The following is a 22,620-nucleotide window of genomic DNA, read 5'->3' on the forward strand; positions in this document are numbered from 1 at the left end:
CCTCCCTGATTGAACTAACCTCGTTATCTCTAGCTTGCTTGCTAGCATATATATACCTGCCCCTGGAAATTTCCACTACCTGCGTCTGACGAAGTGGGTATTCACCCACGAAAGCTCACGCGCCAAAATGTCTGTGAGTCTATAAGGTACCACAGGATTCTCTGCTGCTTTTACAGATCCAGACTAACACGGCTACCCCTCTGATACTTTTCAGGATAGAGAGATTATAAATGGTGACTACTGGCAGACAACTGTTATTATTCAGGAACCAGCTGAGTTTCTCTGTATTGACCGAGAGGTAAATATTTCTTACATTTATGGTAAATAAAAAAGGTTAATAGTCAAACATATGTAAGTCCATTGGGCCAAATTCTGCCCACAGTTACATCCAGGCTACCCCTACCGAGTTGCAGCAGTGTTGCGTGAGCATAATCAAGGGTCAGAATTTGGCCGCCTTTATTCAGAGACACTGCGGTATAAATATAATTTGATGTGCAGCAAAAAGCTCCACCACTGATGGCTGTTCTTCAAAAATTTGTTCAATCTGCATTTGATGGATGATCAGGTTCCTACACCCCTACTATAAAACTGCCTGAGGTAAAAGTGGAGAATGCTCACCTTATGTTATACAATCAGATGCTTTACATTGGTGTTGTGTGTGTCAGATTCAAGAGATCACACAGTTGATCATGTGAATGCAAATACAATGTGAGGTCAACAAACCATGTTTATGCAGTGATGACAGAACCAGTTTGGATAAAGTAAGAATTCCCTAGGTTCTTGGTTTAGAATTTAGACCCATCCTCTTTTGGAGGATCGGAACAGTTTGAATGACATTTTTTTTGCCATTCTTGTGCACTATTTCACTTCTGGGTTTTGGCTGGGAATGGAAGAGGCTCATGGCAAAGCCAAAACACCACCAGGGGAGTTGTTCTTAGGCTATTCCTAGCTTGACTGGAAACTGGAAGTGCTAGAAATTCCATGAGAGTCACCAGATTCTGATAGTTCAACAACTGGGAGATTCTCCCCTCCAAACCTTTGAAGATGTATCCACCTGTAGTTTTGCTATACATCAACATAATGCAGAGAATTTAAATCACAGTGGGCCAAATTTAATCTCTGGTGTAACTGAAGTGACTTCAATGGAGTTACATCAAGGGTGAATCTGAACCAAGCACTTGCTACTTATCCACATCTGAAAATGGAGCATGAGGTAGATTAAAATAAAGTTATCTTGACTGTACATCCAGTTAACTGGTCACATATGTACTTGGTTGTTTGTGTCTGTGCAGTTCTTGAGTGCAGTGGCGGTGACTGCGTGCACATATTGGGTATGCATATATACAAGTATTTTTTTCTAAAAATGTAGGCCTTGATATCCATAAGCAAGCATGTAACAGGAGGCTTGAAGGGCTAGTCAGCCTAGTGCAGTGGTCCCTAAACTGTGGGGCGCGTCCCCCTAAGGGGACGCGCAGGAATGGGAGAGTGTGGCAGGGCCCGGGCCAGCTCCCATTGGGAGGGGCAGGAAGAGAGCGCCATCTAGCCCCGCTCTGCCTCCAGGCCTGCCCCCAGCCACAGTTCCACTACTGCCCCCCTGCCAGTCCCCACAGCCTTGGCACCTGACCGTGGCCTGGCCACATCTTCTGCTCCAAGCCCCAGCCTCTCCCCCAGTCTCAGGCCCTGGCCAAAGCTCCTTTTCCAGCCCCAGACATGCCCCTAATCCTGGCTGCAGCTCCAGTACCAGCCCTGGCCTCAGCCCTGCCCGCCGGTTGCAGCTGTGCTCCCAGCCCCGCCCCTAGCCTTGAACCCTGGCAGCGGACCCCTTACCTCTGTCCACACTTCCCCTCCCTGGAAGCCACATCTCTGCTTCTGGCCCTGGCTTGGGGGGATGTGGACAGAGGAAAGGAGGGCACAACTAGGTAAAGTATTGGGACCACTGGCTTAGTGGTTAGAGTGTTTAACTTCCTGCCCCGCTGCTTCTGTGGTCAATGTGCCTCAGTCTTTAAGGCAGGGGTGTAGGAGAACCCAGGCCCTCCCACTCTACCAGGTCCGAGCCCAGGACCCTGTGTAAGTAAACCCTTGAGTAGGAGAGCTCCCAGAGGGGAGTCTACATCCACTGCCCTGGCTACTTTCTACTGTTGGCCCTTCAGTTTGCAACATGGTCCTACAATCCAAGTTCCTGTGATGGCTTGTCTCTAGAAGTGCCCCCTACTGGACCTTGGGCAGCATCCTGCTGCAGTCCAAGGTTCCTCTGGATGGGGCAGCTGTAAGTCTGGTGGGGTTGGAACCCCCACAAGGACTCTGTGAGTCAGTCACCTGGGTTCCTTTTAGGCTGGGTGCTCGTAGGCTGCCTCCTTCATCGCTTTTGGCCAGAAAGACAGTTCCTGTTGGCTGCCTTGGCTGTCAGGCTAGTGATCCTTCCCTCAGGTATGGAGGCAACTAGCTCCTACCTCTTTGCCAGTCAGCCCTGAACGGAGCCACACTTCATCCTTCTATCCCCACCAGCCTAGCATTGTCTACAGGTATAATGGGCCAGGGCTAGCTGGGCCCAAAGGCTCTCTTTAACCCCTTCCATGGTGGACTGTTTCTCTGCTTCACCGCAAAGCAGATAGTAATTTATTGCATATGCAGAGAATATTGGGACTGTGGTACTGTATATACATTGGGAAAAACAGGTCCTTGCCCCGAAGAGTTTCTAATCTAAATCATAGATTGACAGTCTAGTCTAGGTACACAGACTAGATCAGATGAAGGTGCCATTTTTGGATTAGAATGGTAGATAACTTCACTTTTAACAAGTGTTTTGTTCTTCTGTCCTTGATTGATTATTGTTGGAAAAACCTCATGGAAGACATGAGCATTCAAGAGAGATTTGAATCTAGAGAGCAAGGCATCTGGGGTGGCATCAAAAATGGGAAGATGGGTGGGAGGAGTGTAGGTAGTGGGAAATGCAATGTTGGACTTTGCTATAAGATGTCTCTGACTGTTGTGTTATGGTCAGTCAAGTTTGAAGTATTCATGAACGCTGCTGGGGAATAGCTATAGATAATGCTGCCCTTTGGATCATTCACTGTATTGTAAATCAGAGCAGAATAAAAGGTTAGTCTTCTAATTATTGTGGTTAAGGTAATAGAGTCAGAATCAGGACATTTGGTTCTCTGCTTAGGTTTGTCACAGACTTACTCTGATGTCTTGGACAAGTCACACAAACTGGGAGATTTTCAAAGGTGCCTAAGGGAATGAAGCACCCAAATCCCAATGAATTCCAGTAGGAATTGGGTGCCAATCCCAGCCTTAATCTGTGCGCGTCAGTTTCAGGATAACAACACTTCCTTACTTTGCAGGGAGGCTATGAGATTAAGTCATTAATATTTGTGAGATGCTCAGATACTGTCATGACAAGTGCCATAGAAAATCCTACACATAAAATAAGCAGTGAATGATAATGTCACGTATAATACAGCCAAGTTGCCAGGTCATATTTCCTCGGGAGCTACAGAAATTGTACTTCTCAAAGGAGGGATGGGTGAGGGGAGGAAGAGCCCATAAAGGAAGAGGGGGGATCCTTCTGCAAAGGAAATGTTGGTTAAACTGTCTTCCTTCTGGAGCCCTAGTTCTGTTCCTTGTAACATTGCTGTCTACCATTCTCATCCTTTAAGTGCTTAGGGAACCACTTTAAGATAAGAGAAGAAAGAGTTTGATTATGAATAGGCGAATGGGAGGTTTTTCTGTTTTTAAAATATTTTTTAACTGGTTGTTTTCTTAAAGGATTTCATCAAGATTTTCCTGTCTGATGGGAAAAAAGTGTTTGGAGATCCTGAGCAGATGCGGTTTCTGAGGTAGGATGGAAGAACTTCAGACTTTTCAATTACCACATCTGTGAATCCGCTGTGTTGTTAACTGGGGGAGGGTTCATCACCAGAAAAGTACTGTTGTCCTTTTGACTGTTTTTCTCCTCTTTCACATAAGCAAGTCAATTAACTATTCTGTGTGTCTCAGTTTCTCCATATGCAGATAGGCACAATAACTCCTCTCAGGATTGTTGTGAATCTTGCTGATTTGCCACATTGGAGATCTTCATGTTGAAGGCATTATTAGAACTACTAATATCTTTAGTAATAATGAATCATTTACTGTCCACTAAATGTCCTGTCTCTTTTGTTACAATGGCAAACTAACTTTCTGGCATAGTTTGAGAGTTTTTAATTTAACATTATACTGGTCTTGCTGATCCCTCCATAAAATGAACAGGAGTACAGTGAACTTTTAACACTACAGATGCTATTTGACTTCAATAGATGGGATGGTCCTCACAATTTCTTTCTCTGATTTGCTTAGAGGTCTGCACTATTTTAAAGGTTGGCCCATCAATCTGCTGGAAGACAATCCTGGAAAATGCATTGTCTGTCACTACAGGTAAGAAAAGTTTATTCAGTGTAGAAAACCAGCATTATCCAGTGGAATTATTATTATATAACATTTCGATTGTGCTGTAAGTTGCCATTGTGCTTTACAAATGAGTACTCTGGCAGTGGGGTTATTCATAGTAGTAAGCACTATGCCCAGTGGCACATGTTTTCAGGACTGGGACCACCGAAGACATGTTCCTAGACCCTAGGAACTTAGTTTGAGACCCTGATCCTGCAGTTGGATCTGCTTTGGCCAATCCCTTTGCACCTGCAGAACTGAGATCTGCATGATTCAGGGTCAGCTGAGACAGATGTGATTGCAGAATTGGTATCTAAATAAGGATGAACATAGAGTGCTCACTAAAAATCTCTGGCAAAACTAGAATTTATTATAATGTTAGTATTAGTCTCTCCACAGATGACTAAGGCTTTCACATTTCCAAGGGTGCAGTCTGGACTGTTGAACAGTTCTGTCCCCTCAGTTATCCAACCTGGGTTGCCTTTTACTCTGTCGTTGTGAGAGTAAGCACTCCTGCTCTGCTCTCACACAGCTTCTAGCATGTAAATCATTCCAAGCCATACTCTGAGTGCTATGGCCAGCCACTCTTGTATTACACTGCAGAGCAACACCAGCAAATTCCCAGTCCCAGACTTTCCCCCAGAAATGTGTGTCTTGTATTACCCAGCCTTCTCGTGGACAGCACAGGCTTATATAAAGTCTATTATTTTAATAGAAAATGATATGCACAAATCCTGTTATCTCAAATGGAGTTTCCCAAACACTTCAGTCACACTGGTCTTGATAAAACAGTGAAACAGGTTTATTAACAACAAAAAGATAGGTTTTTAAGTGATCACAAGTAATAACATAAGACCATAAGAACGGCCATACTGGGTCAGACCAAATGTCCATCAAACCCGGCATCCTGTCCTCTGACAGTGGTCAATGGCAGGTGCCCCAAAGGGAATGAACAGACAGGTTATCATCAAGTGGCCCGTGCCCTGTCACCCAATCCCAGCTTCTGGCAAACAGAGGCTAGGGACACCATTCCTGCCCAACCTGGCTAATAGGTTTATGGAAGATAGACATTGATGGATCTATCTAGCTCCCTTTTGAACCCCGTTATACTACTGGCCTTCACAACACCCTCTGACAAGGAGTTCCAGAGGTTGACAGTGCGTTCCATGAAAAAATACTTTCTTGTGTTTGTTTTAAACCTGCTACCTATTAATTTCATTTGGTGACCCCTAGTTTCTTGTATTATGAGAAGGAGTGAATAACACTTGCTTATTTACTTTCTCTATACCACTCTGATTTTATAGACCTCTATCATATCCCTCCTTAGTTGCCTCTTTTCCAAGCTGAAATAATAGAAATAAAAGTTAGAAGTGGTTACAAAGAAATAAAAGGTAAAACACAACTAGTACCTAACTTAACAAGCTAAATTATTTCAAAGCAAAAGTATGTCTCACTATGTTTTAGAAGTCTTACTGACTAAATTCCTTTCTGCCAGGATCCCTCCTCTATCCAATAATGCTTCCTTTTTCCTTCACACAGTGTCGATGCTCTGAGTAGCAATGAAGGGAGTGAGGATTTGGGGCTTCTGTTCTCCATTCTTTATACTTTTTCCTCTCCTTTGAGAATTATCTCCAGCTGGGGTTTAGGAGACACAAAGTCTGTGAGGATGGGAACCTCCAGCTGTTTGCAAAGATATAAATTACTCGCTACACTTTTTTTCCTGCTAAAGAATGGCCGCTTAAACAGGTGATAGTCCATTTGATTTTGTTGACACCTGACTGAAACATTGGTTAGCCTTTTGTCTCTGCGGAACTGTTTTATGACTGTTTCCCCAGATTTGGAACATGTCTAAGGGTATGGCTACACTTGGAAATGTGCAGCGCTGGGAGTTACAGCTGTGGTCGTACAGTTGTGTAGGAACAGCGCTGCAGTGTGGCCACACTGACAGCTACCAGCGCCGCAGTGTGGCCACATTTGCAGCATTGGCAGCAGCTGTTGGGAGTGTGCATTTGGGGAGCTATCCCAGCATTCAAATGTGGCTGCAACAGTGCTTTTCAAAGAGGGGGGTGGGTGAGGTGTGACAGGGAGCGTCAAAGCGGAGAGAGAGCGGATTTTTGAGGCAGACACAGTGACAGCTTCCCTGCCTTGCAAAGTTCAAAAGCGGGGGTGGAGTGGGGTGGAGTGTGACAGGGAGCGTCCGGGGAGACAGAGAGAGCGGATTTTTGGAGCAACACTGTGAGCTCCCTGCCTTGCATTCTGGCCATTCCCCACCTCTATCAATCACTCTTAAATGTAAAAGGCTTCACACAGACAGATAAGCAGATTCTCTGAGGGACTCCTCGCTCCGCCCCGCCGTCTGTTTGTCCTCCTCAGCAAACAGCTGTTAACATTCCAAAGCCTCGGCTCGCTCGCTCCGCTGGAGCAAAGCAGCAGCTGGTTTGGTAGCTCTGGGGGAGTACTCCGGTTTGTTGTAGACAGGAATTCTGGGATACCTCTTAATACCCTGGAGGCCAATAACAGCGCTGGTGAGTGTCCACACCTGATGAGCAGCGCTGCATCACCAGCGCTGGATTCGCTACACCTGTAGCAGACCAGGAGTACAGCCAGCGCTGCAGACAGGGAGTTGCAGCGCTGCCTGAGCTTTGTAAGTGTGGACACCAAGTAAGTTGCAGCACTGTAACCCCCTCACCAGCGCTGCAACTTGCAAGTGTAGCCAAGCCCTAAGTAACATCATACAGCAGAATCTTATAACATTACATACAATATTGCCCCACACATTTTACCAGGACAATAAAGGTCAGTAAATCATGAGTTTTCAGAGGATAACTTACAAGGCATAGTTTGTACAAAATTTATCATAGTCTTGAAAAAGAGGTAGACGTAGGAATACACACTGCCACAGGCTCATATCAAATGACCACTGAAATCAGTGAGTCTTTCTGTTGACTTCAGTGGGTATTGGATCAAACCCTGCATTGGGCCTGACAACTGTGAGATTTAATGTTAATTGCCAACTGCATATTAGTTAATTGTCTATAACATTGGAAAATTGATTTTGGTGGCTCCTCGTTTCATAGGTACAAACCATGCTGAGTACTTTGTGAAAGAGTTCAAAAGTGTTATTTTAATAAAATAGGTCATTCCTCCAAATACCTGACCCTGAAATCTCAGCCATCCTCACAGGAATGTTTGATGATGGTATCAGGCAAATTTAACAGATGGACATGGCAAAAGCAGTAGCACAAGTGATATAAAGTGAGTCACGTATTTATTCTCCAGTGTGTGTGTTCACTGGACTTTTCCAGATCAGGGAAGGACTCTCCCCACTTCCAGAACAACCTAGGTTGCAGGGAGACTTTCTGGCCTACAAGAAGTAACTCAGTTCATCATCTTTTGGCTTCTTTTGTGGAGCGCTCTTAAGTCGCCATGAAGGCTAAATGACAGCTGAGCATGACAAAGCTGCAGCACTTCAGGAACAGCATCAGAGTCTGCTGACTACATTGTAGATTTGGAGTAATAAGGAAATACTTTAAGATTTGCAGCTTTTGGGTAGTTCAGGATGAACATTAACAATAAACAATTAACAATAAAAAAAACTTTTCAATATCTAACGGATCAACTGAAATAACTCCTGAAGTGTACTCTGAGAGCCTGATCCTAAAGCAGGGGTTCTCAAACTGTGAGTCAGGACCCCTCAGGGGGTCAGGAGGTTATTACGTGGGGGGGGGGGTCACGAGCTGTCAGCCTCCACCCCAAACCCAACTTTAAATATATAAAAAAAGTGGTTTTAATTCATAAGGGGGGGGCGCACTCATAGGTTTGCTATGTGAAAGGGGCCAGCAGTACAAAAGTTTGAGAATCACAGTACTAAAACCTGTTGGAGTCAATGGAAAGACTCTCTCATTGACATCAGTGAGCTCTGGATCAAATCCTGTTTTTTTACTCAGGCCGTCTCCCATTGAAGTCCACAATGGTTTTGACTGAGTATGGTCTCTAGGATTTAGATCAGTATTAACACACGTTTTCATGAAACAAAGCAACACAAATATCAAACAAAACAGCTTACAATAAAATTTAACTGTACTGCAGTACTAGACATCCAAACATAGCTGTCATGCTAGCGCATGCTAGAGACCTGAAAAATAAAATGCATGATAATCAGATCAAACTAGCTCCCTGGATTAAGATGAGTGAAATACAGAAAGTAAACAAAAGAGACAAAAACAAGAAGATTTAAAAAAAATGATTTCAGCCTTACTGAAACAGGTAAGGAACTCTTTTAAAACATGACATTAAACTTAATGGACTTTTTAATGGGAATGTATGTAGTGCTCATGGAAAATAGCCTTAATTTGGACTCTTAAAAGAAATCTTAGGAATCTCATGCCTTTTCTATGTCTGTTAATTTCCTTCTGTTTTTATTGTAGAAGAGGAACCATCATTCTTAGAAACAGTAATGTGACTGAATGGGTTTACATTGTGAAAGAAGTGAGTATTTACAAAGCCAGCATGGAGCTTGGAGATTTGGGGAGGTGCTGTTGGGTGATGGGGTTATTTTTAAATTACCTTTCATGTACTTAAAGGGAAGTTGTTCTGTACTGAAGATTTTTAAAGATGACTCTTGCCTAAGCAACAGAGCTCCCATGAACAGAATAATGGAAGCTGAAGCCGGCAGTGAGTATGACAAAACACCCTAATGATATTCAGCAAGATTGTTAGATAAGCCATTGAATTCTCCTCTAGGCATGCTTGTAAACATTAGCAATCTGAGTTCCCATAGTAAAGATGATCTGTTGTGCCATTTTTGTACCAGTATAACTATTTTTCTTAGGGGATGCATGTGACTTCTTTTTTTTTAATGAAATAGTTTTACTGGTCCAACCCCTAGTGTGGATGCAGTTGTACCAGTATAAAGCTTATTTTCTTTCCTGTATGAGAATAAGCCAGACTGGTATAACTGCATCCACACTATACCGATGTAGTTAAAGTGGTACAACTTTTGTGTGTAGACATAGCCTACATTACCTTTGCGCTCATGCAGACTTCAGAGAAGAGGGTATATACACATTGCAGTGGTACCTGCATATAGGAGACCTGGTTATAGCGAGTCTCGTCCTAGAGTTAAAGGTCTGAAGTGCTTCACTGCTACCCAGTGGACTTTCACTTTTCCAGTCCCACTTGGCTAAAACTCTTGGACCTTATCCATGTTAGACTCTTTTTTTCTTAGCAGAAAGCACTCTAGTGTAGAGAGGCTGCTGGCATTTTAGCCAGTGTTGTCTTGACTTTCTCTGGGAAGCAGGTTTTGCTCCATTTTAGAATCCTGGCCTAAACCCCGACACAGCACCACCTAAAACCTTAGGTGACATTTTCCTGGGGATTAGCCGTTGTCCTAACAGCTAATAAGCTCCACAGCCGTTGCAAGTTAAAGCAGCCTTATGGTTACTCTGATTTACACTGAGGGCCAATTCAGCCCCAGCATTGCAGGAGGTGGGAAGATGCTGATTGTGAGCCTGGGACAGCTAGAATAATCTATATGTATTTACATTAATTGTAAATAAATAGTTTAAAAACCAAAGAAGATAAAAATGCAGATTTTGTACATATATATTCTAATGAAATAAGTAAATTTTTTCTTGCTGTGTTTTTAATCAGTTCACAAATCTTTGTTGACAAGCAGGACAGAGACTCCTGTGATCGTTGCCATAGACACCCTGCTGAAGGGATCTGTGTTTGTGAGTATTCCATACTGAAAGAAAAATGCCTGCCTTCTTGGCTGCCCTTAAAAAATGCGTGTGACTCAGCTTACACTCACTCGTGTCCTTTTGTCCATTCATGGTTTACGGCATTCACAATGTGCTGCCACAGATTCACTGCTCTGGTACTCAAGATAACAAAATTAAAGCTAGCTTAGGTATGTCTACGTGAGCAGCAATCACAGAGATATACCCTCTGAATCATCCTTATCAGTCTTTCAAAACGTTAGGAAATCTTGTTGTTACTTTATTTTATCTCTGATCCTTCTGAGCTGGGACATTTGCAAATAGGATTTAAGGTTATAGAATACGGTTCTAGTCAAGGCTCATTTTCTTTTAAGTAATTTTTAACAAAGGCCTGTCTACTCTAAATATATCTGACTCAGGGGTTGTGGTTACAACATATTTGTTCCCTGACCATGTTACAACATGGTTAAAATTTGTTTTGTGGATGGTACTATGCCTCTGTAATTGAATTAAAACGTTGGACAGTCCAAGATTATAGTTGTGTAGATGGTGTCAAAGTAATGGCAAAAAATGTTTCCCTTGAATTATTTCTCCAACTATATTCGTACAGGACTGGTGCCAGTGTTTTTGGCGCCTTAGGCGCATGGCCATTTTGCCGACCCACGCGCTGCTCCCACGGCTCCGGTGGACCTGCCGCAGGCGTTCCTGCGTAGGGTCCGCTGGTCCTGTGGCTCTTGTTAAGCTGCCGCAGGCGTGCATGCAGGAGGTCCACCGGAGTCACGGGACCAGTGGACCGTCTGCAGGAACGCCTGCGGCAGGTCCACCAGAGCCGTGGGACCAGCGGACCCTCCGCAGGCATGCCTGCGGCAGGTCAACCGGGGCCGCCTACCGCCCCCCAATAATCCTGGCGCCCTAGGCGATTGCCTAGGTCACTTAAATGGAAGCGCCGGCGCTGTATATGTATGACACAATTGCAATTCAATTCTTATTCAAGACAGCACTGTTAAAACATTTAAAACTGAGCTTGACAAAACACTACCAATTGTAGGGAACAATCTTTCACTGGTTGGGAGCAGATTCGGTAACATACTAGATATCTGATTTCTGTGTTTCTAAGATTTATTATGTTAAGCTGGTGGCAGCTTCCCCTGTTCATTCAGACACATGTGTTCTAGCGAAATGCACTTCTGTATGACATTTTTGTATACACCATTCTGCAGAGGTGACACAAGCTCCCACCAGGTTAGACAACTGCATCATGTCTTGGAGAATAGATGATCCTAAGGGATAAAATCCTAGCTCCACTGAAGTCAATGACAAAACTCCCATTGACTTGATTGGGACCTGAATTTCACCCGATGCATTTATTAATATATTGGCACCCTCTGGCCAAAGCCCTCTGGACTCCTAATACAATATAATAAATAAAATACTGTTACAAACAAAAAGACAACATGGCCCACCAGTAATCAGGATGAACTGCAGCAATGGTAGGAGAATTTGAGTGGACAGATTGTAATGAGCAGAGCTTGTGCTGAAAGTGGCCAGGGGCAAGAGGCCGGTATTGTGGGTTTTATCGAGTCTGGCTTATTTCAATTTTCTTACCTTTAAGGGACTGTTAGACTTTCTTTTTGAGGATCAGCCAAATTTGTGTGTAGTTAGCAATGGAGCTGAGTGTCTTAAGATCTCAAAGAAGTTTTACCTGCATCATGCCTCCAAAGATCTTCTGCAGAGGCTGCGAAAAAAAGTAAGTACACATTTATTTGTTTTTATGACTACCGATCTTTGCTAAATTAGATGAGTTTTGCATCTCCATGCCTTGTACTGTTTTCACAATTGCACACGTTGTGGAATAATGTTAGGCATTAAAACCATGAATGTGCTTTCAAAAAATCTGAGAGGGTAGAAAGAAGTAATTCAGAACATAGCAGTAGTTACTTGATATAACAGTCTTCGAATGAGCATCGCAGCAAAGAAACAGCCAATCAACATTACCATAAACTACAAGTAAAATTTTCTCCCTGGGAGGTATCCTCATCACCCCACCCCCATCCTTTGACCCCTTTATGCTGGGTAAGAGGAGCCCTAAAAGCTCTGCTTCAAGCTGGGGAAGGATTGCCCTCCACAGGCACTGTGGTAGTCAGCATAAGGCTGCCTCCTGAGGACCCCCTCACTATTCCTGCTGGCTTAGAGGCCCACAGCACTAACCACTACAGAGATTCTGGGCAGCACTGGGGAATGCCATAACCAAGACAGGCCTCATGTTGCAGCCTAGGATCCAGAGGGTCCACCTACCATAACCTCCTCTCCCATGAGCAGCGGATCCGTGAGTTCTGGGAGTCTTAGCGACACAGCACAGAGTGTCACTTCCAAAGTCATGATTTATAAGCACACAGTGTTTAGTACATTTTCAACAGTAGGGTGAAGATGGCGTTCTGGGCACTGCATTTCAAGAAGGATGTGGAGAAATTGGAGAGGGTCCAGAGAAGAGCAACAAGAATGATTAAAGGACTAGAGAACATGACCTATGAAGGAAGGCTGAAAGAATTGGGTTTGTTTAGTTTGGAAAAGAGAAGACTGAGAGGGGACATGATAGCAGTTTTCAGGTATTTAAAAGGATGTCATAAGGAGGAGGGAGAAAACTTGTTTACCTTAGCCTCTAAGGATAGAACAAGAAGCAGTGGGCTTAAACTGCAGCAAGGGAGGTTTAGGTTGGACATTAGGAAAAAGTTCCTAATGTCAGGGTGGTTAAACACTGGAATAAATTGCTTAGGAAGGTTGTAGAATCTCCATATCTGGTGATATTTAAGAGTAGGTTAGATAAATATCTATCCAGGATGGTCTAGACAATATTTGGTCCTGCCATGACGGCAGGGGACTGGACTTGATGACCTCTCGAGGTCCCTTCCAGTCTTAGAGTCTATGAATCTAAAAAAAAATACATCTTACATATGTCATATTTCTATGAAGAATACAGGGCATAATGTCACATTCCCTCATACACCACCCAAGGACCATGCCTCTTAGCATAGACAGCCCTGGTGTATGGCAAAGGACTGGCCAACAGACGCTTTGAGAAGGTCTGGCTGCTGTATGGCTCTCAAATGTGTACCTAGACAAGCCCTTGAGAGGATATCACCTTGTGGAAAAGGGGAAAGAGGGGGGTCACTTGGTGATACGTAAGAAAACTATTGAGAAAGATGCTGCTATCATGGAAATAGATGCCAGTGGAGCAAAACCCCTACCATTAACCAGTTGGAGGTGGAGTGCTGGGCATGGGCCCAGCTAAGCTAATCAGNTGCAATCAAGGTGGATGTTGCCCATTTCTAACAGTTGACAAGAAGGTGTGAGTATCAGTAGAGAGAGAATTAGTTTTTGTAGTGACCCATCCACTCCCAGTCATTATTCAGGCCTAATTTGATGGTGTCCTGTTTGCAAATTAATTCCAGTTCTGCAGTTTCTCGTTGAAGTCTGTTTTTGAAATTTTTTTAATTGAAGAATTGCCAAAACGAGTGTAAGCATCTTCCATTATGTAACATGCAGTCAGATCTGGTTTGAGTTTTCCCTTTTTAAATGAGTCTTCCACAAAGGCCGTTTTCATTTAGGAGGAAATGGAAAAGGTACCATAAACCTACCTAGTTTTTGTTATGAAAAGTGGATGGTTATTGTGACATGCCAGTATCTGGTGTTAGCCTCCTATTATTAATTTCAACAACGTAATAACAAAAAAACATGGTTTTACCTTCTCCATGCAAGGAGCCCCATTCTGGATTTAGATTCGGGGAGAACACTGGGTGTTTGAGCTGATGGCAGTTTCCTGGTAAACATGAGCTTGTGAGAAAAGGTAGCTATGTTGAGCTAATTTAGAACCTGGGAATTTCCTCCCATCTTCAAGGCATTTTGGTAGCATACAGGCTCTAATGTTACATGGACAGCAGCCCACAATTGTTTCATTTGCTCCAGGAAGCTTCTGGCAAATGACAAGTTCTGGTAGCATTCATTCACACAGTGTTGTAACTGGCAGTTGTACCTACTTTTTATGAAACCAAACTGTTGCTTGGGCGGCAGTTTGTAGCAAACCTTTAAGTTAAGAACAGGGTTTTGGCCTTATCTTTTTCTCAGTTACAGAACTCAAAACCTTAGTTATTCTTAACTACAGGAAGTTTAATTTATTCCATTTTTTTTCTGTACTAACCTGAAAAGGAAAAACTCAAAGGCTAGGCCGAGTGCTATGATAGAACTATCATAGGTATAAAGATTGTATCTGCTTGTGTAGCAGAACTGGGTGCAATTGACAATTTCTTTTTAAGGTGTTTTTCTTAGTATAAAATGTTTTTTTTCATATAATCTAACTGCTCTATCTTAGGTATTTATATGGCGTCCCAATACCATAGTATCAGGAAGCCTCCCAATCTTTAGTATTTATTACCTTTGCAATAGCCCTCTAAGGAAGGGAAGTGCTATTATGCCCCTTTTACTGATGAGGAACTGAGGCACAGAGAGGCTAAGTGACTGACCTCAGTCACACAGTAAGTCTGTGGTGAAGCAGAGACTGGAACCCAGGTCTCCTAACTCCAAGACTAGTGCCCTAACCACTAGGTCATTCTTCCTTTCTGTAGCTACCAGGGAGGGTGCTCATTATTTTTTAACTCTGTAGCCTTTAAAAAAAAAATGTGCACCTTCACTGAGAGCTGCAGCATACACAGCACCTCTGAAAATCATCCCACTTTGTTAGGCACCTGAATATGGATTCAGGAGACTTTCTGGGCACCTGATTTTGAAAATGTCCCAGCAGATGTGGTGTTCATTTAGCACTCACTGTAGCTGTTCCTTGTGTAAGTTGCATAGTCATCTGTTTTAGAAAATCAGCTAATACTTCATTATGGATTGTAAATAAGATCTAGTCAAACTGGTGTTAGACACTGCCCAACTGCTCTGAGGGACTGTAAATGCATCTTTAGGTTTTTTTGTTTTTGTTTAAAGGTAGATTTCTGTCCCAGTCTTTAACAGCACTTCAGTCACTCCATCTTTTAAATCTAAGTAAGTGGCATTATAGTCTAAAGCTCAGGTTTTAAAATGCCAGGAGAAACCACAGTCAACACACCTTTTCATTTTTCTGTGGTGGATAAACTGATTCCATGTAGTATCTTGTTTAAAACAGATCACTATCAGCTGTCTGTTAATAGTAGAGATCCCATGGTACAACTTACCCCCCCAATCAACCAAACCAAGACACTCCACATACACATGGTTCTCCACCTGGGAGGATGAGCGGACATGATAGATGTTAATCATGTTGCTTAATGCACTACTGGAAGATGCTCAGATATTGTGATGAGCACAGTATAATAATCTATATAAAATGACACCATGAGTTTGCTGCTTTGTTCCTGATCATATTTCCCCTCCTGCTAGTGTAGTACAATATGATCTGCAGCCTTTCTTATGGGAGCAGGCAGCTGTAATATATGATTTGTAAAAGCTTTCAGATGCTCTGTATAAACAGAGTATTTAAGCATCTTGAGTATGCACGGGGTTAAAATGTGCAATTTCCAAAAGCTATGAAGTTGTAATAGCTGATATCAAAACAGCCAAAACTAGAGATCAGTGATAGTAAAATACAAAATCTATATATGGACCCTACATATAGGGCTCTATATATTAAAGAACTTGTAATATTTCACTGAGGGAAAACTATTTCAGAGCAAAACTTTACCTTATTTATAGATCCTTCAGCATATAAATTTATAATGGAAAAAATTAGGTGACAGACTTCAGTTTACATATTTGGCAAATTTTGCCTATTTGAAGTTCAAATTTCCAAATCATTTTTGCTGTCTGACTAGTTCATGGCAAACATTCAAACTTGCTCGTGGTTAGCTTATTATATAACAAGTCTTGTGGGCTTGTTTTTGGTACCGATTGGATAACTTATGTAACTAACGCCACAAATAACTGTTACAACTGAGCATGGAGATTGAAATACGCATTAGTGGAATATTTAATGTTTTTCATAAGTGTTTCGACTTCTTAAGTTTGGCTTCTGACAAACTACAAGTCAAGTCTCATCTGAATTTTTTGTTGAATTTAGTGAATTAATTTTTTTCACTATACGCTCAATGGAAATGAATCCTTTTCATAAAGGAAGATGGGGAGGAGGTTTTCACCATGCATTGTGCCTGAGAGATTTTGATCAGGGCCTAATGTCTTTGCACAAGAACGTTCCTATCCCAGTGATGCAGAGCTAAAGGAACAGCTGCAGCAGGAGATACAATGGCAGATTTTTCGCAAAGCAGCTTTAAAGAGCACAGTTCAACAGATTGAATTGAAACGCAAACTGCTTCAACACTGCTATATGAGTAAAGGGCTTTACCCATGGTGTAAGAACTGACGTGTACACAAATTTCTGTCAATAGTGGAGCTATAAGATACCAGTTGAGTACCCACTAAAGCAGCAAAAAGGTCCATCTTGACCCTAAAATCTTGTGAAAGAAGGTGGTATTAAATCAGGCCTGTAGTGTCTTCAATTTTAGGGTAGGCTACAGTGGTGAAAACTTTCAGGGAACTGTCTTTCCCTGTATTTCTTAAATAGTTAAAACGCTCTTTCCTTCATGTTAACTCCACGACAGACATCATCTGTTTTTGAATGATTGGTACATGTGCTCATTGGTATCTGTACCATTCTTCTACCCAACTCCGATCAACAGGTGAAGAAGCATGAAGTAAGTTTCGTCTAGATAATTAGTACACTCTGACTGGGAGTGTTATAGCAGCTGTTATCTACTGATGGTATGCACTTAAGTATGATTGATTGGATTATAAATGACACTGCTTATTGCTGATGCTAACAATAGCATAGTTAGCCTTTTTGTACAAGGGACACCACACAAGTACATTATTCCACCAGGGAGAGAAATCAGGAAAAAACCCTATAGGGAAGAGTCAGAATATTTGCTGCTGGAGGAAATAGTGCATGAAAAATGCAGAATTTGCTGTAGTTAAAAGCAGTAGAATACTATTTTAGACACTTAAGTTGAATCTGAAGTTGTGGAATTCTATAGTCTGAACGAACAGGCTGACAGCCTTGAAAAAACAGCAAAGAAGCTGCTATCGTGTTGTCACCACCCTGGGTTTTATCTTTAAAATAAACCGCCTTAATTAACCTTTTCAATTGTAGGTTATTTCTTTTACTGTTAGCTGATTGTTTTACGTTCTCAAACATCAAAATCATGCTTTAGTGTATGTAACTTAATTGAATCAGAAGTATATTCCCACCTCCAGTTACTTGTTTACTTAAAATAAATTGATTCACTCATTGGCAACTGTTTTTATAATTATGTATTTAAAATATTGTAAAATGCCTGTTTTCTATCCTTGGACTCAAATCTGTTAGGACTGCTTTCCTCCTCTGGTGTTAGTGTGTATATTTTCAAGAAAATATCCTCACTTGATGGTTCAGCCTAGGAGAGAAGGTATGAGTGGCACGTTACTGATTTTTGTTTGAATCTTCTGTTAAGAAAACTGATAAAATGCATCTTCTGCATTTGAAATATTTAAAGTTACTTTAAGCTTGTTCTTTGTTATAGCTAATGATAGCAAATAAAACCACAACAAATGCAAGCTAATCTATGTTAAGCCTTTATTATATTCAGGTAAAATCATAAAGTAAAAGCTCAGTGCAACAAGGAACTTTTGAGGAACAAAAAAACATCCATGCGCTGTGGCTGAATGTTACCTTGCCATGGTCACATGGGGGACACACGTGCTTGTATGAACAAAAGAATTAGAGGGATAGAATACCCTTATTAGAACTGTAACAGTGGTGGTGCTTTATTTCCTATATGAAGAGTCTTGTTCAGTAAGTATTAAGAGCTGCATGAAAGTCTACTACAGAACAAGAAATAGTGAATGAATGTAACTAAGACAGGAAAATCCTAAAGAACCCAACTCTTATCCAAAACATCTAGAACTTAAATATTTACTCTTCCATCCTTAAACACTTTCAACAGTGAAGGATGGCATGAACTCTTTGAGGAAGATGATTGACAAACTGGTAACTATCATTTTTACCCGATACAAGAGGGATGACAGACTTGAGAAACCACTTACTGTACATTTACAGTAGGGACAAAAAAAATCACTTTTAAAGCTTCCATTCATCCAACTGTTACCACATTCCTCTTGAGGTGGTAGCACAGCTAAAGCATCTAGTCAGCCTGTTGAATTCAAATGTATCCTTGCAATCATGTTCTAGTCTAAATCTGTCCACCCAAACACAAGAAATATGCAGTAGTATATGAAGAGTGCTACAGTATTTCACATTTTTTTTAAATTAAACAAACACTTTGCTAAGGCCTCTTTTTACATTTCTCCACCCCACCTACAGTAGGGATACATAATACGTAAACATTTACTAAATTAGCACTTAGTTGAGGTAGCAGGTGAGAACAGAGGCAGCAGTATCAAGGTACTGTAGTGCAAAGCAGATGCCATTTCTAGCAAAACATAAATGGAGGCACTACTTTGTGTTAGTCTTCTTACATTTTGGCAATGCTATTAACTAATGAAACAGAAAGGAGACATCTCTCCATTGGGAAAAAATCCTTCCATAAAGCAACACTATTACCAAAAAAACCCTCAAACTAAAGACAACCAAGAAGACAGTCTTCAGTAGTCTTGTACATCAGCAGTTTGAGATCTTCACACACATTCTACCATTTTGCAAAGTTACCCTGCTAGTTCCCTTGTGAACATGAAAACGTACATTTAAGTGAAAAATGCCATAAACATGGTAAAGCAGATTCATATGCACAGGAAAGAACTGGTCATTCTGTTGGTGGATCTGCTTTTTTTCTACTTGGTTTCAAATAAAAAGGTTCCAGGGTACACAGTGGAAATGATGCTTTTCAGGCTGATCCCTGGATCAGTATTTTCTTAACAGAAATTTAAGGCATACACTCTAGCAAACAGCTTTCTAAGAAATTCAGGCAAGTGGATGCTGCTTCATATGTTTGCCGACAGGTGGGTTACCAGTATGATCTTTTCTCTCCTGCTCTTTCCAAGGTACGTTTCAGAAGATAAACTGCAGCATGAAGTCCCCCTACATTCACCCAGACTGTATGACCCTTTTGCCACAAGTGTCCCATTTTTGACAAGGCCTACAACTCAAAAAGAAAAAAAAAGTGAAAATTAATATAGGTGGCGCTGAAGCCTATGAATAAGATTGTCTAACAGTTTCCATTATGAGCCTCTCTTCAGAGACTAATTTTTGCCAAACTTTAATCATTGGAAGCTGAAATTTTCCAGGCAATTTTCACTCTTCCTTAAATGATTTAAAAAAAATTCAGTGAAAATTTTTCTGTTATTTCTAAAAATGAGGTTAGGGGAAGTAGTAGCTGCACCAATGTTAAAAAAAAAAAAAAATCTGCCAAACATTTTTTAGCATTTCCCTGCATTGGAGCAACGAGCAATTTTAGTTCTCATATTCCTAACTTAAGTCCTTGACTCTGCTACCTTAATGTTCTTATTGTGTGTGTAAGTTTATTATACGGAGAATACACACACTGATCCTTCACCTTTGGGATGTACAGGTCAAACACTTGGGGATCCTGAATGTATAAGTAGATGCACTTAAATTGCTTTTCTGACCTATTCACAGTTGAACAGTGTGCCATATGTTATGTTTTAGTAATTCATTCCCATTAGGTTTCAGTGACCAGCAAGACAGTTTTTTGAGTGGAAGGAGCAAAGGACAAATATATGAAGAGAATCAGTTTTGAAATTGGGTTGATTTTTTGAAGGGAGCTGGGAGATGTTGGGGTGTATTTTTTTTCCCCAGGAGTGTCTGAAGATATTTCAGTTAGCATGTAAGTGCTTTTTGTAGTAATGATTCAGATTTGACCTGGATGACATGGTGTATCAGCTTCTATACAGACAATATACTGTCAGAAGCTTCTACGTGTTTTTTATTAAGTTCATCCCTGTAATTTAGGTCTAATCACTTCTAAAACTTAAACAGAAGAAATCTATTCCTTAGAAAGCGAAGTGAATCTGTAAGGTAACTACTGCAGAAGACTCTACCATCTAGTTTAGAAAGAACATTTTAAATTTGAATATCAGTTCGTTTTTAACACAGTTTTGGGCCTGATGCATAAGTTGACTTTTCTCTGTCTGAGGGTGTTTGTAAGAATATTAAAAAAAAAAAAATGCTTAAGAACAACCTGTTTTCCTATACCTTGGCAAAACATTTCTTGTCTTGGGTAAGTAGTACAGCTCTCCCTGTCCCAGGCCTGCAGATGCGACTCATCTCCATAAGGCAAGCTGGGTAGAGATTCCAGTTCTTCTTTTTAGATCCTATCCTAGAATGAAAATTTAGACTTGTAAGTGAGCAGGCTGCTGCAGAGCAGTTGAAAACAGTTCATTTTCAATTAGTCTTTCTTGCATGGGTTAGTTTGATAGTTTTTCCTTTTCCTTTCCACCTTTACTTCCAATAACAGGATATATTACTAATGCTCCACTGCATCAGTCAGTTTATCAAGTAATTAAGTTACCTCATAGAAAAAGCATTCAGATGCCTTTTTCTGTAGTAAGTGCTCTAAGAGCTATAGCAACAGCAACATGGTTAAGTTACAAACATCTAGCAACTACAAACGACTTGCAATCCTCTTTCCACCCGAACCACTCTTCCCAAATCTAGGTCCTTGAATGAATAAACAGGTCTGGCTCTCAGACAAATCACTGCAATATGATAGTTGCTGCTATTTCATGGAAGTTTCCAGTACATTATTTGAATTAAAATGTGATTCTGAATGTCTTGTAACTGTACGCACTTTAATGAAATAAGGGCTTTTATCAATATTTACTGAATATATTTATTATGAGTCAAGATATTCTATGAAACCCTCCAAAAACACAATGATATAAAAGCATTTAGAAGAGCCACCATGAAACTGGCAGAAGCTTTTATAATCTAAACCTTAAAACTGCTACACTGATTAGTTTGAAAGATGGTATCCAAGCATTTCTAATTTTCAAACTAGAGTGAATTTTCAGAATTTGTGAAGTGTTTTGAAGTTGTTGAAGGCTATAAAAGTACTGACAAGAATTATGGCAAAGTCTGAGACCCTGGAAATTCTAGCAGACCTTTAGTGGTGGTAGCAATAGGAAATGCTGCTGCATGGTTCAGTCAAATATAGTAACCTTAAAAACTATTTCAAAATGATGATTTGCACCTCTTTCCAAATGGCATGTCTGTTACAATAACATCCACAGAGCTGGTTCTCAAGGGGAGATTGCAGATATCCCACTGAATGGTATCTATGGGTATGCCCCAGGAAGTACCACTGCAAATAAAAGCATTCAATATCAGGCATGATTTATTACTTCAAAAAGGTTTTTCAAATAAATAACCATGGTATTATGTCAAACAGGAATATATTAAAAACAAAATGAAATAAATCCATGAGAAAGGGATTTCTTTATGCAAACAGCTGTGCCACAAATCCACGTACACTTCTTACCTTTCTTTATTCTGATTTTTCTTCAACAAAGAGCAGATATTATTTGCTGCTCTTTTCACAGCCTGTGGATTGTTATCACCTGCAATATGATAACAGCTAGGCCACTCAGTAGCCCCCTGAAAATGGAAAAAAAAATTGATAAAATCTGTTATGCTGGAATTGGTGAATTTAAAAGAGCCAAAGAAACAGTAACCTACCTGTAAATGGCAGAAAAAAGCAGTAACAGTCAACTTTCAGCTTCAATATTCCTTACAATATATCATTTCATATATCATGCACTTTCAATGACTTGACAATACTCTGGGATTTAGTTGCTTCCCTCTGCAGCTTGCATGAGGAAGGTGAAGCCACTAAGGGTAAGTACATTTGTAGGTGTTTGAAAGTTGAGGAGATCTTTGATGTTTGGCTGCTTCACTTGCTGAGTAACAGTAAGCCACCCAGCATGTAGTTGATTCATTTACAATATACAGGATTCAGTTACATCACTGTTCAGGCCCCTTTCCTAATTTAAATAAAGAACAAAAGAAGGATTACCTCTATTGGTATAGCCCCTGTTCCACTCATTGGATCAATTATAATGTCAGTTGGCTGAGGATCACAGAGCCTGAAGAATAGAAGAAACAAAGGAAAGTTTTAACAGATGCAAAAGTTTCTACAGACAAGGTAAACTGGAGAACTACTTAAATTCTTCAAATTATACTATTCCCACAAAGCAAGGAAATGTTAATAACCACTTGGAAACAATGTTTAGTTAACTTTATATACAGAGACACATTACAATATTTTGAAGGATGCCATTAACAAAGTGTTATGAACACAGACTATGGTCAATGCACACTTTTTTCCCCTGGGCTGCAAAATGATAGTGATTATAAATTATTGCAAAATGTTCATGATGTTGGTTTGAACTCTGTTTGTTTATAATTAAAAAGGACTTTCAAAAAAGAATCAAG

General features: G+C 40.9%; 3 protein-coding genes across 4 annotated transcripts in view; 2 read left to right on the forward strand and 1 right to left on the reverse strand.

The window, feature by feature from the left end:
- Nucleotides 1–298, forward strand: part of LOC116827057 (cyclic nucleotide-binding domain-containing protein 2-like) — a 19,705-nt gene extending 19,407 nt beyond the window's left edge. For both annotated transcript variants that reach the window (XM_075073103.1, XM_075073104.1), the window contains exon 8: nt 215–298. The gene's annotated coding sequence lies outside the window, so the exon portion shown is untranslated. The remainder of the gene's footprint in view (nt 1–214) is intronic.
- Nucleotides 128–13,706, forward strand: LOC116827032 (uncharacterized). The gene is made up of 9 exons (XM_075073326.1): nt 128–133; nt 215–298; nt 3,769–3,839; nt 4,339–4,416; nt 8,856–8,916; nt 9,012–9,102; nt 10,081–10,160; nt 11,761–11,895; nt 13,647–13,706. The coding sequence occupies exons 1-9, from the start codon at nt 128–130 to the stop codon at nt 13,704–13,706; spliced, it is 666 nt and encodes a 221-aa protein (XP_074929427.1).
- Nucleotides 13,707–17,770: 4,064 nt separating this feature from the next.
- On the reverse strand, nt 17,771–22,313 carry LOC116827059 (tRNA (guanine(6)-N(2))-methyltransferase THUMP3-like). Its single transcript, XM_032784235.2, has 5 exons — nt 22,202–22,313; nt 21,668–21,783; nt 21,380–21,490; nt 20,383–20,506; nt 17,771–19,306 (listed from the first exon to the last, which is right to left on the reverse strand). The coding sequence occupies exons 1-5, from the start codon at nt 22,229–22,231 to the stop codon at nt 19,175–19,177; spliced, it is 513 nt and encodes a 170-aa protein (XP_032640126.1). The 5' UTR covers nt 22,232–22,313; the 3' UTR covers nt 17,771–19,174.
- Nucleotides 22,314–22,620: the final 307 nt, after the last annotated feature.

This window comes from Chelonoidis abingdonii, chromosome 17 (genome assembly GCF_003597395.2).
Source record: "Chelonoidis abingdonii isolate Lonesome George chromosome 17, CheloAbing_2.0, whole genome shotgun sequence".
Lineage (NCBI taxonomy): Eukaryota > Metazoa > Chordata > Testudines > Testudinidae > Chelonoidis > Chelonoidis abingdonii.